Here is an 18,104-nt window from a genome sequence, read left to right on the forward strand (position 1 = left end):
TCCGTTGATGCACAGGAAGGCAGTTCACTCATTGACTCGTTCGCGAACGGGAAAGCCAGGTGTTGGGTTATTTGTGCTCTCATAGTATTATTATATATGTCAATGTGCTATTTGTTCGGCGTCTTATGCCGTATTTTGTGTGGACTGCAGTGACGTGACGTTTTTCTCTTTTATGTACTGTGGACACTTTACGTTGGCTTTTACCTTGTTTTCGGTAACGGGAAGTAGGAAGTGAATAGAAGGAAACGCGCCAAGAAGCACAGGTGTTGAGATGAGAGTGAGCGAGGAACGATAAAGAAGTAAATACCAAACGCCACCATCGTGTCGTGTTGTGTCGGAGAGAAAATGGACTACGAAGCTGCAAACCCAACACCAGGATTCGTTCCCTCACTGATCCGTTCTCGCGGTGAACTGGAAATACGAATGACTCAGTGAGTGATTCACTCAGTGAGTGATTCACTCAGTGAGTGATTCGTTCACTCAAAGATTCGTTCGTTGGTGAACGGGAAATGCAATTCACGACTCGTTCGTGAACGGGAAGTTACGTCATTTTCTTCTTCGTTTTGTTTTACGGCGAGGTGGCACCAGCTTCAATGGACATTATCGACACCTACTGGTTGAAGTTATATGAACGGAAAAAAGAACGAATCACTTTAGGAAGTGATTCGTTCACTCTCGTTCACTGAAAGGAGTCGTTCATTATGAACGAAGCGTTCACTCACGAGCCAACACTCCTAAAAACGGGTAAAAAAAAACAAAAACGGCTTTCGGAGGACGCAGCCTGTGAATTTGGACTCAGTCTGTCAAGCAAAACAAAGGCGGAAATTGTACATCTCGACATGGACGGTACGTTATTTAACAGATGTCCTAACCTCACCAGCAACACAAATGTTTTGTTGCACATAATATATTACTTTCTTTAGCTTGCTAGCTCGGACAGACGGTTAGCAAATACGTCGTGTTAGCATTAATTTCCCGAGTGTCTTGTTTCCAATAATGACAGTGAGGCAAATGCTGCACCCAGGCTTTTTGACCCAAGATATGCTTTATAAGTAGCCAAGGTCCCGAGATCTACTCAGACAAGTGATTTCCAACCTGCGGTTACTAACCTCATAACACTTTATCTTGTTGTTAAATAAACCAGTAGATATTAGATCCCTCTCCTTTCTCGTCTCACATATGCACACACAATTGAATTGGTAATCTGCATGACGGTCAATAACTATAACTGACCTTAACTTGAACAACAACAGAAAAATAACTGTTGAAGAAAAGAGACAGTAGACAAATACCTCTCTGATTTTTTTTATTTTCAATAAATACATCATTCCCTACCTTAGTGCTCGACCTGACACTGGGAGGAGGCAGTTTGCTTCAGGTAATCTGGAGTGTAGGAGCTGCTTGCAAGGTGCAGGCAAGCAACAAGGTGGTCATTAGTTATTCTTGATTTGTACTTTGACTTAATGATTTTCATGTGTGAGAAAGCAAATTCGCACAGATAAGTTGATCCAAAAAGACTTCAAGTTCATGTCAGGTTCAAGGCACATCTGAGATTGGGATACTGTTCCACCAGCATTTTCCAGAACATCGCCTGCGCTCCAGGTTGAGCATATTGGGATTTGGCTTTTATCATTTTGCAAGGTCTGAGTCTCACACTCATTTGCACCAAATGTGAACCACAAATACCTGGTTACAGGCTCAGTGGATGCAAAGTCAGTAAAATATCTCTCAAACTCTTACAAGATGCTCTGAACAGGCTCCTGATAAACATGCACTGTCAAATTGTGTCACACCCTTAACTTGACACAGTAGTTCTGCTTTCATGTGAGGTAATTTTGCAGCTGCTGTAGTTTAATTTTAAACATGTTCACTGAACTCCCCATGTTTACTACATCTTTATCATTACCCTGCAGCTCTATATTCAAGTGGTTGAGCTCGCCCGTCAGAATGGTGAGGAAAGAAAATCTAAAAGGCATTGTTGGTCCTCTGATAATCTGAATGCTTTGAAAGGGTCAGCAACCCCATAATTTCAGGCAACAACTCTGAAAACCTGTCCAAAAATCTGCCTCTACTTAGCCGCCGAACATTTGTGTGGAGCAGCAGGTCTGTGTGCTCAGCATCCTTTTTCTCAAAGTAAGCATGGAAAAGTCTTCTGTGCAGGCTTTTTGCCCGAACTGAACACACGATCTTCATTGCAATACAGTAATCCCTCGTTTATCGCGGATAATTGGTTCCAAGACCACCCGCGATAGGTAGAAATCTACGATGTAAAAAAAAAAATATTGTTACAATATCCATAAAAGACTTTTATGAACCTTTATTGTATTTTTAAACACTGTATTGTACTTTTAAATGTTTTTTTTGTATTCAAACACTTTTGCAAACATTTTAAAGTCAAACTGATTTTCATAAAAATAAATTATTTAAACAAATAAGAAATTTAAAGTTAAAAAGTTAAAGTCCCAATGATCGTCACACACACATCTGGGTGTGGTGAAATTTGTCCTCTGCATTTAACCCATCCCTGTGTGATTTTGATCCATCCATCCCCTGGGGGAGAGGGGAGCAGTGAGCAGCAGCGGTGCCACGCTCGGGAATCATTTGGTGATCTAACCCCCAATTCCAACCCTTAATGCTGAGTGCCAAGCAGGGAGGCAATGGGTCTCATTTTTATAGTCTTTGGTATGACCCGGCCGGGGTTTGAACCCACAGCCTTCCAGTCTCAGGGTGGACACTCTACCACTAGGCCACTGAGCGGAAAATAACAAAAATAAATGAAATTTATTCTTACGATATCCGCACAAGACTTTTATGAACGATTATTAACGAGGGATCACTGAATGTTTCATGTATCAAATGAGTTAATGCCATACTGTCCTGTTTCTATGTCACGTATATTAATAATCCAATTGATTCCCATTTGTCTTTCTGCAGATACACTCTTCCAATTAAAGGTATGTATATAATATTTAGAATAAGTGTTAGTGTGTGTACATATATAGTATATTATATATTAGTGCTGTCAAGAGATTAAAGTATTTAAAAGTAATGAATCGCATTTTATATTGCATAGTTAGTCCACATTTTATTTACCGTATTGGCCTAAATATAAGACGACCCTGATTATAAGACGACCCCCTCTTTTTCAAAACTCAAGTTTGAAAAAATACTTTTTGAACACCGAATTTAATTTTTATACAGAAAATGATTACATCTGAAACAAATGATTATAACAATATATTTGAGAGAAAAAGCATGTTATTTTGCCTCATTCAAATCAAGCAAAAACTGTCCATCACATCTTAATATCTGAACATTTAAGTGCAATCACATTTGTAAATGAATGGCTTCTGGTTTTTGAAATGTAAATAAACCAATCTACTGTGATAAAACAACAAAATTGCAATAACTGCATTAACCATCAAAGTGAAGTCTAACTGTAGCTGTAGTCTTGAAACAAATTTGAATAAGGAAAAACATTGCAATAAAATAATGCAAACTGCTACCGCTATTGTTGGGGAGCCTGTATAGGGTGTTGGCTCGGATGGTTATGCTCTTTTCGCCCCGGGTGTCGGTCAGAACATAGGAGGTTCAGTTTTGGAGCGCGCCGGAGTTGTCAATTAAACGGCGCGCACACGAAGCAAACCGCGATCGGACAAACGGCACAACAGTGGACAGTAGTAACAATGAAATGTATATACCGTAATTTTCGGACTATAAGTCGCGGTTTTTTTCATAGTTTGGGTGGGGGGGCGACTTATACTCAGGAGCGACTTATATACATATATATGTTTTTTTTCACTTTTTTGGGCATTTTATGGCTGGTGCGACTTATACTCCGGTGCGACTTATAGTCCGAAAATTACGGTACTCACTTTGTGTCAAAGACGCACACGATCACAGCAACATACTCAGTCGATACCAGCAACCTTTAACTTACCGCTGCGCACAAGTGAATGGGTATAATGTCTAGACCCCGAATGTAAGACGACCCCCACTTTTTCAGTCTTATTTCAATGCAAAGAACATCGTCTTATATTCGGGCCAATACTGTGTGTGTGTGTGTGTGTGTGTGTGTGTGTGTGTGTGTGTGTGTGTGTGTGTGTGTGTGTGTGTGTGTGTGTGTGTGTGTGTGTGTGTGTGTGTGTGTGTGTGTGTGTGTGTGTGTGTGTGTGTGTGGTGTGTGTGTGTGTGCGTGTGTGCGTGTGTGCGTGTGTGCGTGTGTGCGTGTGTGCGTGTGTGCGTGTGTGCGTGTGTGCGTGTGTGCGCGTGTGCGTGTGTGCGCGTGTGCGCGTGTGCGCGTGTGCGCGTGTGCGCGTGTGCGCGTGTGCGCGTGTGCGCGTGTGCGCGTGTGCGCGTGTGCGCGCGTGCGCGCGTGCGCGCGTGCGCGCGTGCGCGCGTGCGCGCGTGCGCGCGTGTGCGAAAGTATTCGGCCCCCTTGAACCTTTCAACATTTCGCGACATTTCAGGCTTCAAACATAAAGATAAATAAGTTTAATTTTTTGTCAAGAATCAACAACAAGTGGGACACAATCGTGAAGTGGAACAACATTTATTGGATAATTTAAACTTTTTTAACAAATAAAAAACTGAAAAGTGGGGCGTGCAATATTATTCGGCCCCCTTGCGCTAATACTTTGTAGCGCCACCTTTTGCTGCAATTACAGCTGCAAGTCGCTTGGGGTATGTCTCTATCAGTTTTGCACATCGAGAGACTGGAATTCTTGCCCATTCTTCCTTGCAAAACAGCTCGAGCTCAGTGAGGTTGGATGGGAGAGCGTTTGTGAACAGCAGTCTTCAGCTCTTTCCACAGATTCTCGATTGGATTCAGGTCTGGACTTTGACTTGGCCATTCTAACACCTGGATACGTCTATTTGTGAACCATTCCATTGTAGATTTGGCTTTATGTTTTGGATCATTGTCCTGTTGGAAGATAAATCTCCGTCCCAGTCTCAGGTCTTTTGCAGACTCCAATAGGTTTTCTTCCAGAATGGTCCTGTATTTGGCTCCATCCATCTTCCCATCAATTTTAGCCATCTTCCCTGTCCCTGCTGAAGAAAAGCAGGCCCAAACCATGATGCTGCCACCAGAGCAGCAAAGATATACAGGATGTGGGCGCGTGCACACGCAGCGACCTCTCTCTGTCCCGCCCGTACGGTGTTTTGTTCGTTTAATGAGTGGCTGGCGGCCAACCCGGCTCGCCCGGCCGTGCCTTCCATTCTTCTGGCGAATGTTCGATCGCTGGACAACAAAATGGATTATATTCGCTTGCTGAGATCTACAAACCGGACGGTGCGTGACTGCTGTGTGCTCGTGTTCACTGAGACTTGGTTGACCGTCAACATTCCGGACTCGGCTGTACGTCTGGAGCGGCTAGCGTGCTATCGGGCGGATCGGACCATTGTACGTGGGGGGAAATCTCGTGGAGGTGGAATATGCGTCTACATCCGTGACGAGTGGTGCCGGGACTCTGTGGTGGTATGCAGGCACTGCTCGTCACTGGCGGAGTTTGTGATCATTAAGTGCCGTCCTTTTTACCTGCCGAGGGAATTTACCGCGATTCTGCTGGTCGCGGTTTACATCCCGCCTTCCAACATCGGAGGCGACAGGGTCGCGGCTCTTGGTGAACTGTACCAGGCTGTCAGTGACCAACAGACAGCGCACCCTGACGGTTTCACCATCTTCGCTGGGGATTTTAATCATGCTAATCTGAAGTCTGTTTTTCCGAGGCTTCACCAGCATGTTGATTTTCCTACGCGTGGCGACAGCTTCCTGGACCTGGTCTACTCTTCGCATAAAGGGGCTTTCAAAGCCGCCCCCCTCCCCATCTTGGACTTTCGGACCATATCACTGTTATGCTTTTGCCCGCATACAGACAAAAGGTGAGAACATCCAGACCAGTTCGCAAGCGGGTGCGGGTGTGGCCTGAGGGTGCCTCTGATGCGCTTCGTGACTGCTTTGGCTCTACCGACTGGGACGTGTTTAGGAGGGCGGCCACTTGCGACGGTCGGGCGGACATTGGGGAGTATACTGACTCTGTTTCCTCCTACATCGGGAAGTGCATTGATGATGTGACACACTCAATATCCGTCGTCACTCGGGCTAACCGGAAGCCATGGCTGACGGGGGCTGTCTTCAGGCTGCTGAGGGCCAGGGACAAAGCCTTCCGGGCGGGGGATGAGGCTGGCTTGAGGACTGCGAGGGCCGACCTGTCCCGGGGCATCAAAGAAGCGAAGAGGGCGTTCTCGGGCAAAATTACCGCCCACTTCAAGGACAGCAGGGACGCACGGCGCCTTTGGCAGGGCATTCAGACCATCACGGACTACAAGCCCGCGCCGCAGAGCTGTGATGGCGACGTCCGTCTGCTGAATGACCTCAACCGCTTCTTTGCTCGCTTCGACGCTCAGAACAGCACTTGCCCGCTGAAGGCCACTCCCCCTTCCCACGAGCTGCCCCTGTGCCTCTCCGCCGACAGCGTGAGGAGGACGCTTGCCGCTATCGACATCCGTAAGGCGGCGGGCCCGGACAACATCCCGGGTCGAGCGCTGAAGGACTTCGCTGGTGAGCTGACGGGTGTCTTCACGGACATCTTTAGCACTTCCCTGCAGCAGGCCATCGTCCCGTCGTGTTTCAAAGCTGCCACCATCGTACCTGTGCCGAAGAAGCCTGCTCCGTCCTGCTTCAATGACTACCGCCCCGTGGCACTTACGCCCATCATCATGAAGTGCTTTGAGCGGCTTGTCTTGGAGCACATCCGGTCGGTTCTCCCCCGCACCATTGACCCCTTCCAGTTTGCGTACCGGGCCAAACGGTCCTCTGAGGATGCCATCTGCTCTGCCCTCCACTCGGCCCTCACCCACCTGGAGGGGAAGGACTCGTATGTGAGGTTGCTGTTTGTGGACTTCAGTTCTGCCTTCAACACCATTGTGCCGCAGCGTCTCATCGGCAAACTTGACAAGCTGGGCCTCAGTACCCGCCTCTGCAACTGGCTACTGGACTTCCTCTGTCAGAGGCCACAGGTGGTACGTGTTGGCGACAAGATCTCCGCCAGCATCACGCTGAGCACAGGGGCCCCCCAAGGCTGCGTGCTCAGTCCGCTGCTCTTCACCCTCCTGACGCATGACTGCGCTGCCACCTGCAGCGGCAACCGCATAGTGAAGTTTGCGGACGACACGACTCTGGTGGGTCTCATCACCAAGGGAGACGAGTCTCAATACAGGCTGGAGGTTGACCTTCTGACCGCGTGGTGCAGGGACAACAACCTCCTGCTGAACGTCGACAAGACCAAGGAGATTGTTGTTGACTTCCGGAAGGGTCACGCCCAACACCTGCCGCTGACCATCGACGGTGCTGTGGTGGAGAGAGTGAGCAGCGCCAGGTTCCTGGGGGTGCACATCAGTGAGGATCTCTCCTGGTCCACCAACACCGCGTCGCTGGCGAAGAAGGCCCAGCGCCGCCTGTACTTCCTTCGGAAACTCAGGCGAGCGGGGGCGCCTCCGGCCGTCATGACTACTTTTTACCGCGGCACCATTGAGAGCGTCCTCTCCAGCTGTATTGCTGTCTGGGGTGGCAGCTGCACTGACCATGACTTGAAGGCCCTGCAGCGCATAGTGAAAACGGCTAGTAAGACTATTGGTGCTTCTCTCCCCTCCTTGAAGGACATTTACACCTCCCATCTCACCCGCAAGGCGACCAAGATTGTGAGTGATGTGAGTCACCCCGCTCACTCTTTGTTTGTACTTCTGCCCTCTGGGAGGCGGTACAGGAGCCTGCGCTCCCGCACCACCAGACTTTCCAACAGCTTCGTACTCCAGGCTGTTAGGATCCTGAACTCGCTCCCCCTTTCAGCGGAGCGTCCTGTTCTTGCTGTATGCGCACTGGCTCGGTTTTGCCCCTCTTATTTAATGGGTTATTGGTCTGTTATTTATTCATCGCTCGTTTTACTTTGTTTATTATTTATTATTTATGGTTTGTGCCTTCTTGTTTTTGTTTGTGTCGCCTACTTGTATGTCTCGTCACCGTGGGATGGAGAAAACGGAATTTCGGTTTCTTTGTGTGTCTTGACATATGAAGGGATTGACAATAAAGCTGACTTTGACTTTGACTTTTTTGTTTGTCCGAGAGTTTTGTGTGTTCGTCTCGTCGTACTGAGTCGTGCTACAAGTACAGCAGGCAGGTTCTGCTCGACATCGGCGAAAGCGAGTTTTGTGGCGTTCTGGACTTTGAAGCGGGGACATTAAAGGAGCTAGGACTGCTCCGTCCTGAAACGTCGCCGGACTCGCCTGCTATTCCTCCCCCGGTTAGGGAGCGTCGGAAGCGGTGTGCGAGGAGGCTGAAGAGGGGCAAGCGCGGAGGCGTCCGGGCCAGGCTGGCGGCCAACCCAGCTCGCCCGGCCGTGCCTTCCATTCTTCTGGCGAATGTTCGATCGCTGGACAACAAAACGGATTACGTTCGCCTGCTGAGATCTACGAACCGGCCATTCTACCCCCCACCATTTGTTCGATCTTCTGCCCTCTGGGAAGAGGTACAGGAGCCTGCGCTCCCGCACCACCAGACTCACCAACAGCTTCGTACTCCAGGCTGTTAGGATCCTGAACTCTCTCCCCCTTTCTGCGTAGCGTCCTGTACTTTTGCGCTATATTCCGCTGTCTGCTGTATGCACACTTGCTCCGTTTTGCTCCTCTTATTTATTTATTTATTGTGTTATTTGTTTATTTATTATTTATTCATCACTCTTATTATTCATTGTTTGTGCCTTCTTGGTTTTATTTTGTGTTGTTGGCTTGTATGTATGTCGTGTACTGTCTTGTCACCGTGGGATAGTGGAAACGTAATTTTGGTTTCTTTGTGTGTCTTGGCATGTGAAGAGGTTGACAATAAAGCGGACTTTGACTTTGACTTTTTGACCATGTTTGACAGTGGGGATGGTGTGTTCAGGGTGATGAGCTGTGTTGCTTTTACGCCAAACATATCGTTTTGCATTGTGGCCAAAAAGTTCGATTTTGGTTTCATCTGACCAGAGCACCTTCTTCCACATGTTTGGTGTGTCTCCCAGGTGGCTTGTGGCAAACTTTAAACGAGACTTTTTATGGATATCTTTGAGAAATGGCTTTCTTCTTGCCACTCTTCCATAAAGGCCAGATTTGTGCAGTGCACGACTGATTGTTGTCCTATGGACAGACTCTCCCACCTCAGCTGTAGTTATCTGCAGTTCATCCAGAGTGATCATGGGCCACTTGGCTGCATCTCTGATCAGTCTTCTCCTTGTTTGAGATGAAAGTTTGGAGGGACGGCCAGGTCTTGGTAGATTTGCAGTGGTCTGATACTCCTTCCATTTCAATATAATTGCCTGCACAGTGCTCCTTGAGATGTTTAAAGCTTGGGAAATCTTTTTGTATCCAAATCTGGCTTTAAACTTCTCCACAACAGTATCTCGGACCTGCCTGGTGTGTTCCTTTGTCTTCATGGTTCTCTCTGCGCTTTAAACAGAACCCTGAGACTATCAAAGAGCAGGTGCATTTATACGGAGACTTGATTACACACAGGTGCATTCTATTTATCATCATCAGTCATTTAGGACAACATTGGATCATTCAAAGATCCTCACTGAACTTCTGGAGTGAGTTTGCTGCACTGAAAGTAAAGGGGCCGAATAATATTGCACGCCCCACTTTTCAGTTTTTTATTTGTTAAAAAAGTTTAAATTATCTAATAAATTTCGTTCCACTTCACGATTGTGTCCCACTTGTTGATTCTTGACAAAAAATTAAAATTTTATATCTTTATGTTTGAAGCCTGAAATGTGGCGAAATGTTGAAAGGTTCAAGGGGGCCGAATACTTTCGCAAGGCACTGTCGGCCCCCTTGCGCTAATACTTTGTAGCGCCACCTTTTGCTGCAATTACAGCTGCAAGTCGCTTGGGGTATGTCTCTATCAGTTTTGCACATCGAGAGACTGGAATTCTTGCCCATTCTTCCTTGCAAAACAGCTCGAGCTCAGTGAGGTTGGATGGAGAGCGTTTGTGAACAGCAGTCTTCAGCTTTTTCCACAGATTCTCGATTGGATTCAGGTCTAGACTTTGACTTGGCCATTCTAACACCTGGATACGTCTATTTGTGAACCATTCCATTGTAGATTTGGCTTTATGTTTTGGATCATTGTCCTGTTGGAAGATAAATCTCCGTCCCAGTCTCAGGTCTTTTGCAGACTCCAACAGGTTTTCTTCCAGAATGGTCCTGTATTTCCTGTATCCAGGTGCATTTATACGGAGACTTGATTACACACAGGTGCATTGTATTTATCATCATCAGTCATTTAGGACAACATTGGATCATTCAAAGATCCTCACTGAACTTCTGGAGTGAGTTTGCTGCACTGAAAGTAAAGGGGCCGAATAATATTGCACGCCCCACTTTTCAGTTTTATATTTGTTAAAAAAGTTTAAATTATCCAATAAATTTCGTTCCACTTCACGATTGTGTCCCACTTGTTGTTGATTCTTGACAAAAAATTTAAATTTTATATCTTTGTTTGAAGCCTGAAATGTGGCGAAATGTTGAAAGGTTCAAGGGGGCCGAATACTTTCGCAAGGCACTCTATCTATCTATCTATCTATCTATCTATCTATCTATCTATCTATCTATCTATCTATCTATCTATCTATCTATCTGGGACGTGCGGTCAGAGGAGGCAAGGGAGGCCACGCCTCCCCTGCCATCATGAAAAGGGGAAAAACAAATTCAATTGTTTTTATTATAGTCATTTTCCTTTTAATTGAAATAGTTTTGTATCATTTTGAACCGAAATGTATATCCGTCCTGCTGATGGAATGAGGACCGTCTATGGCCCTGTCCAGCTCTCCTAGAGTAACTGCCTGTCTCCTGGAATCTCCTCCATGCTCTGGAGATTGTCCTGGGAGACACATCAAATCTTCTTGCAATAGCACGCATGGATGTGCCATCCTGGAGGCGTTGGACAATCTGCGCAACTTCAGGAGGGTTAAGAAATCGCCTCATGCTCCCAGTCGTGATAATGACTCTAGCTAAAGCCAACACTTGTGGAAAAACTGTTAAAAAAGATCAAGAGGAGGAACTTGAAATGGCCTCCACCTACAAAAGCAGTCCTGTTTTGGGGACCATCTCGTTGTTGTCCCTCTAGTGCACGCCTCCCCTGCCATCATGAAAAGGGGAAAAACAAATTCAATTGTTTTTATTATAAAGTCATTTTCGTTTTAATTTCAATAGTTTTGTATCATTTTGAACCAGAATCGCTGAATTTTTATAGTAATTTTAAAACCGAAGACGATTCACTCGGAGGAGCCAACTTCCTGTCTAGCCTCCTCTGAGGATTGCCTAATCACACCTATGTTGACAGGCTATGCAGTGAGACTGAACTGCTCTCTGTCTTTATGTCGCTGTTGAAGTGTTCAAACACTGTGGCTATGTTAACTAATTTCGGTATTTAAGCTGATGTATATAATATCTAGTGTTTTTTGTCATCTGTCTGTATCGTCATGTTTCTTTAGATCAGTGGTTCCCAAACTTTTGCAGGCTGGCGCCCCCTTTGGCTCCCCAGTGAATTCCTAGCGCCCCCCCCCCCCAGGCATTTATATAAATAAATAATACATTTATATAAATAAATAAATAATACATTTATAATATCATTACCAATACGTTGAATTAGTGGGAGCACTGAGTTTGTTTCTCAGAAACGAGCCGGTCCCATCTAGACGTAATCGGAGACAATGACACCCGAAGTGATTTAAGGTTTGTCTTTTATTGCAGGATGCTTGGTCTCCATGTGTTGAAGCAGTTTTGAATGCTTCACTGCCTGGTTAGTTAGCCTGTCGCCACATATTAGCTTTGCGGGCTCGACTGGGGAAACATGTCACGTGACCGGGACGAGTGTCTTGACCTGAATTAATTGATCGTCGATAAAAAAAATAATTCTGTGCGGCTTGGCGGCCCGGTACCAAGTGACCCACGGACCGGTACCGGTCCGCGGCCCGGTGGTTGGGGACCACTGCCCTAACCAGCTCAACACAACACGGCGCGTTCTGGCGAGTCCCCAATTTCATGTTGACTTGAACTCAAGATGATGTTGACCGCCAGAATGCGGTTTTTATTATAAGATAAAATTCTGAACATTACAAGCTTGAAATTACAAACCTGAGCTTTTGCTTTTGTAGTCTATGCTGTCGGATCTGACTGGGCCAGAGCGGCGTGTTGTGTACAAATCGACTGCCGCCCCCCTACCGCCCCCCTACCGCCCCTTTCTTCCTCACCGCCCCCCCAGATCTTTCCACCGCCCCCAGGGGGGCGGTACCGCCCACTTTGGGAACCACTGCTTTAGATGAACAAAATGGCTTTAAAAAGAGACCTTACGGAGGCAACGAAAAAAAGGTTCTCCAGCCTTATGGCAGGGGGTGCTAGTGATCCCGGGATGCTTCATGTGCCTACCTGTAGAATAAGAGATCTCCAGTTCAAATTTACAGTGAACAACTGAGGAGCTGTCATCCATTTATTTCGTTTTACATTCTTTTTTTTTTTCCCGTTTTTACATTTCGTTTTACAGTGGAGGAGTACATATCCAAACGATTTTCAACTATGGATTTTCGATAGAAGCAGGAGGTCATCAGTAAAGGAAGACCAACTCCGGAGTTAAAAGGTTTGATTCGGACAACGGGACTTCGGAGCATGTCTTTTCAAACGGAGTGGTACGCACGATCGAAAACAAGTTTTTGATTCCATGTGCTTTATTGAGTGTTTTTATGTGTGAAGACTGCTATGAGATTTTAATTAAAATAGTTAAAATTAAATAATGAATAAGCACTCTAGAGCAGCGTTCCCTAACCTTTTTTGTGACACGGTTAGGTGCCGGACAAATCTTACCGGGGGGGGTGGGGGTGTCAGTGCCTCCCCAGTCATGAGCCTCACCGCACGTCACTGATGTGTATGTATGTGTATATATAATGTTTATAAATATATATGACAAATGTTTGCAGCACAGTAAATTGATGAGTGATGATTGATCAATTTAAGGAGATGAAAAATGTGATTTCATATTCATGTTAAGGTGTACTTTATGGTGTGTTTGCAATGTGTTTGCAGCACAGTAAATTTATAATTGATGATTGATCAATTTAAGTGGACAAAAAATGCGATTTCATATTTATGTAAATAATGTGTACTTTATGGTGTCAGTGTGTTTCGGGTGGCCCAACACACACCAGGCCATTGTCGAACCTTGTATATAAATAGTTGTCCTAAGTTCATTTTGTTTTTCCTTTTTAATCACTTCACTGGTTCTTTTATCTCAAACAAATTATTTTAGGTGCATTACCTGACATGTTTCGGCTTGTACTTCCACCTTCATCAGAGTGTATATAAATTTCCTATGTTTTCTTTGGTTGCCAGTTCACCTCCAAACAGCTAGAGAGACTTGCCAAAAAGGCAGAAAAGGATTCCGAAAAGGAGCAGGCTAAGGTCAAAAAGGTGAGCAAAATCTCACATTGCTGTTTTAGAATCCCTAAATGTGTGATGTTTAAAACATATTTCTAGTGGACTGAGTAGATTTGATATCTATGCTATTAGTGGTTTGACAAGAAATGGACGATTCAGGCTGTTTGGTTTAATTCACACTGACTTCTTTGTACCAAGGGCTGCACTGTAAAAAAGATGTCGGGTTAAGCAACTATTGTACCACCGATGTGATATTGTCTTGCAAAGTGGGTAGAAAAATGTTGCATATGCATATGTTGTATTTGGTTAATTTTTATCACTTGTGATGTTGTGATAAACAACCTGTTCCAATCATCTATAATAATTAATAATAATTCATTAAATTTGTATAGCGCTTTTCAAAAACCCAAAGACGCTTACAGGGAACAAGGCAAAGACATACATGAGGGGAGGGGGACGGGGACGGGGAAGAAACAATCGGATAAAATTAAGAAGAGGAAACCAGTTCTGGGTAGGGGAGGCTCAGGGGCTTGAGAGAAGAGGTACCGTAATTTTCGGACTATAAGTCGCGTTTTTTTTCATAGTTTGGGTGGGGGGGCGACTTATACTCAGGAGCGACTTATATATGTTTTCTTTCACAACTTTTTACTTGATCATTAACACATCACTTACTTACAAATATAGTTGACCACTTCACATGTTATTTTTAGTATAGTTGATCACTTCACATGCTTTGATATCTTTATCTCAAGATATACATATTCAAAACATGAAAAATAGAGAGAAAAAATCAAATAAGTAATTAACACTTTAAAGCGCCATATCCAAGTCCACTGTATGCACACTTGCTCCATTTTTGCTCCTCTTATATTTATTATGTTATTTGTTTATTTATTATTTATTCATCACTCTTATTTATTCATTGTTTGTGCCTTCTTGTTTTTATTTTTTGTGTTGTTTACTTGTATGCATATTGTGTACTATGTCTTGTCACCGTGGGATAGTGGGAACGTAATTTTGATCTCTTTGTGTGTCTTGGCATATGAAGAAATTGACAATAAAACAGACTTTGATGAAACAACCAAATGAACAAAACAAAAAACTACAGCTAAAAAAAAAAAAAACGTATTTTCAGACGAAACTGGATGAGGGCGCTCTAAATTTCACCGTTGGCCGTGACTCATCAACTGGTAAGGGCTTAACAAAAATGGCACCAAAAAGAAACTCATATTCTGCAAGTTACAAACTTCAAGTTGTAAAATATGCAGCCGAAAACAGTAATCGAGCAGCAGAAAGAAAGTTTGGAGTTAGTGAGAAACTTGTAAGGGATTGGCGAAAAGCTGACGAGGAGTCTGACGTCAGCGACGGAGATGACGAAGGGCCCTGCGTACTACCGGCATCAGTCGCGGCTTTGTTTGAAAGTGACACGGAGGACGAAGAGTTTGAAGGATTTAATGAATAGGAGTGACGCAGAAGGTTTGGAAAATTTTTTTATTTTTGTTATAGTTATTTGATATATATTTTATTTCGTGTAGCAACTTCTATATGTTTTTATCATTACAGTTCATAGTTGTTGGCTCGTTGAACTCTTGTTTTGTTAAATAAAGGGCCGTTTACCAAACCCACATCTTCCCTTGTACTTTGTTAACGCTACAATATATTTATATACTACATCTGTGGAATAAAAGGAGTCGCAACTGACTCACGAGGCTGACGTCAGCTGCTCACGCGCGGCGTTGTTGACATAAAGGACGAGAAATTTGATCGATGGATTTAATGATTTGGAGTGACACAAATGGTTTGATAATATTGTTTTTTATGTGATAGTTATTTAAAATATAGTTTATGTATCGTTGTATGGGCCTGTGGAATAATTTGAACTTCGGCGCGGCACACGGCATTGACAAAGGACAATCGATAAAAGACGAGAAATTTGATCGATGGATTTAATGATTTGGAGTGACACAAATGGTTTAATAATATTGTTGTTTATGTGATAGTTGTTTAAAATATAGTTTATATATCGTTGTATGGGCCTGTGGAATAATTGAACTGCGGCGCGGCACACGGCATTGTTGACAAAGGAGATGATAAAAGACGAGAAATTGATCGATGGAATTTAATGATTTGGAGTGACACAAATGGTTTAATAATATTGTTGTTTAAGTGATAGTTGTTTAAAATATTTTTATATATCGTTGTATGGGCCTGGTGATAATTTGAACTGCGGCGCGGCACACGGCATTGTTGACAAAGGAGATGATAAAGACGAGAAATTGATCGATGGATTTAATGATTTGGAGTGACACAAATGGTTTGATAATATTGTTGTTTATGTGATAGTTATTTAAAATATAGTTTATATATCGTTGTATGGGCCTGTGGAATAATTTGAACTGCGGCGCGGCACACGGCATTGTTGACAAAGGAGATGATAAAAGACGAGAAATTTGATAGATGGATTTAATGATTTGGAGTGACACAAATGGTTTGATAATATTGTTGTTTATGTGATAGTTTATTTAAAATATAGTTTATATATCGTGTATGGGCCTGTGGAATAATTTGAACTACGGCGCGGCACACGGCATTGTTGACAAAGGACGATCAGATGGATTTAATGAATTGGAGTGACACAGATGGTTTTATAAACGTGTTATTTATGTAATAGTTTTTTTAAATAACTGAATGTTATGTCAGGCCCGTTCTCAGCTCTTCGTTTGTGTTTATGTCACGTTAGCATACCTATCGTTTAGCCTGTTGTTGCTCGTTCATGACTGTTCTTGGTGTTGGATTTTGTCGAATAAATTGCCCCCCCAAATGCGACTTATACTCCGGAGCGACTTATATATGTTTTTTTTCACATTTTTGGGCATTTTATGGCTGGTGCGACTTATACTCCGGTGCGACTTATAGTCCGAAAATTACGGTAAGTTTTTAGACGGGACTTAAATATGGGGAGTGTGGGTGAGTCACAGACAGACTGAGGGAGAGAGTTCCAGAGTCTGGGTGATGTGCAGGAGAAGGCTCTGTCACCGAAGGATTTGAGTTTAGACTTTGGGACTGTTAGACGTGACGTATTGGAGGATCGGAGTGGACGGTTGGGGCAGTAGGGGACAAGGAGGTCAGATAGGTAAGTGGGAGCCAGGTGGTGAAGGGCTTTGAAGGTGAGGAGGAGTATCTTGAAGATGATACGCTCCTTAATGGGGAGCCAGTGAAGGGAGTGGAGAACAGGAGTGATGTGTTCACGGGACCGGGTGTGGGTAAGGAGGCGGGCACCAGAGTTTTGGACTAGTTGAAGTCTATGGAGTGAGTGAGCAGTGATTCCAGTGAGAAGGGAGTTGCCGGGATGAGATGAAGGCGTGGATGAGGGATTCAGCGGCAGGGAGAGAGAGGCAGTGCCGGATTTTGGCGACGCGTCGGAGGTGGAAGTAGGAGGTCTTAACAACTGAGCTAACATGAGGGTGGAAGGACAGTGTGGGGTCAAAAATAACACCAAGGTTGCGTGCCAGAGGGGAGGGAGTAATGTTTGAGGAGTCAATGGTGAGTGTGATGGATCCAGTTTTATTAAGGGAGGATTTAGTGCCTATGAGGAGGAGCTCTGTTTTGTCCACTGTTGAGTTTGAGAAAGTTGCGGGTCAGCCATGTTTTTATTGTAGAGATGCAGGTTTCAAAGTGGGTGAGGGAAGGGTTACGGGTCGGTGTGGTACGTATATAGATCTGGGTGTCATCAGCGTAGCAGTGGAAGTCCAGATTGAGTTTGCGGATGACATTACCAAGGGGAAAGAGGTAACAGATGAATAGGAGGGGGCCAAGAACTGAGCCTTGGGGGACCCCTTGTGTAACTGGGGAGAGGATGGATGTGTGACCGGAGAGAGAGATGAACTGGTTTCTGTTGGCGAGATAGGAGGTGAGCCAGTCGAGTGCAGTGCCCTCAACACCTAGGTTGGCGCAGCCTTGGAGGACGATGGAATGGTTCACAGTGTCAAAGGCTGCGCTAAGGACAAGTAGTTGTAGGATGTTGAGGGCACCAGAGTCTGCAGAATGAGGAGATTGTTGGTGACTTTAACAAGAGCTGTTTCGGTGGTGTGAAGTGGGCGGAATCCGGACTGGAAGGGTTCATAGAGGTTGTTGGACTGGAGATGGGTGTGGAGTTGGGCGGAGACAATGCGTTCAAGTGTTTTGGAAAGGAATGAAAGGTTGGAGATGGGACAGTAGTTGGAGAGGTTGAGTGGGTCCAAGGTGATGGCTGCAAATTTATAGACAGTGGGAAAGTGGCCAAGGGATAGAGACTGATTAAAAAGGGTGGTGAGGTGAGGTGAGGGAGGAGGACAGGGAGGCAGGCCTTAGTTAAGGTCGTTGGAAGAGAGTCGAGAGAGCAGGTGGTTGTCTTGGATGCGGTGATGATGTCTAGGATGGTGGAGGAGTCGACAAGGGAGAAGGCAGTGAGAGAGGGGAAGGGCGGGAGGTCAGGAAGGGGGGACAGGCGAGCAGGGGAGGTGGGGGAGGAGGAGTTATTGATGGTATTGGTCAGAGAACTGTTGATTTGGGCGATTTTGTTGTTAAAGTTGACAAGGAAGGAGTTACAGAGGGCGGGTGAGGAGGGTGGCTTGGTGGCCGGTGGCTGGAGCAATTTGTTGACG

The 18,104-nt window shown here is 44.9% G+C and overlaps 1 protein-coding gene across 2 annotated transcripts in view; it reads left to right on the plus strand.

The window, feature by feature from the left end:
- Positions 1–712: 712 nt before the first annotated feature.
- chmp1a (charged multivesicular body protein 1A) overlaps positions 713–18,104 on the plus strand; it is a 59,224-nt gene continuing 41,832 nt past the window's right edge. The window contains exons 1-5 of one of the 2 annotated variants that reach the window (XM_037253765.1): positions 739–846; positions 1,914–1,950; positions 2,034–2,133; positions 2,935–2,954; positions 13,417–13,494. In XM_037253765.1, coding sequence (XP_037109660.1) covers positions 1,948–1,950; positions 2,034–2,133; positions 2,935–2,954; positions 13,417–13,494 — 201 coding nt within the window. In that variant the 5' untranslated portion in view covers positions 739–846; positions 1,914–1,947. Of the gene's footprint in view, positions 847–1,913; positions 1,951–2,033; positions 2,134–2,934; positions 2,955–13,416; positions 13,495–18,104 lie in introns of both variants that reach the window. The other variant, XM_037253766.1, reaches the window with a different exon arrangement.

The sequence above is a fragment of the Syngnathus acus genome, chromosome 6 (genome assembly GCF_901709675.1).
Source record: "Syngnathus acus chromosome 6, fSynAcu1.2, whole genome shotgun sequence".
Taxonomy (NCBI): domain Eukaryota; kingdom Metazoa; phylum Chordata; class Actinopteri; order Syngnathiformes; family Syngnathidae; genus Syngnathus; species Syngnathus acus.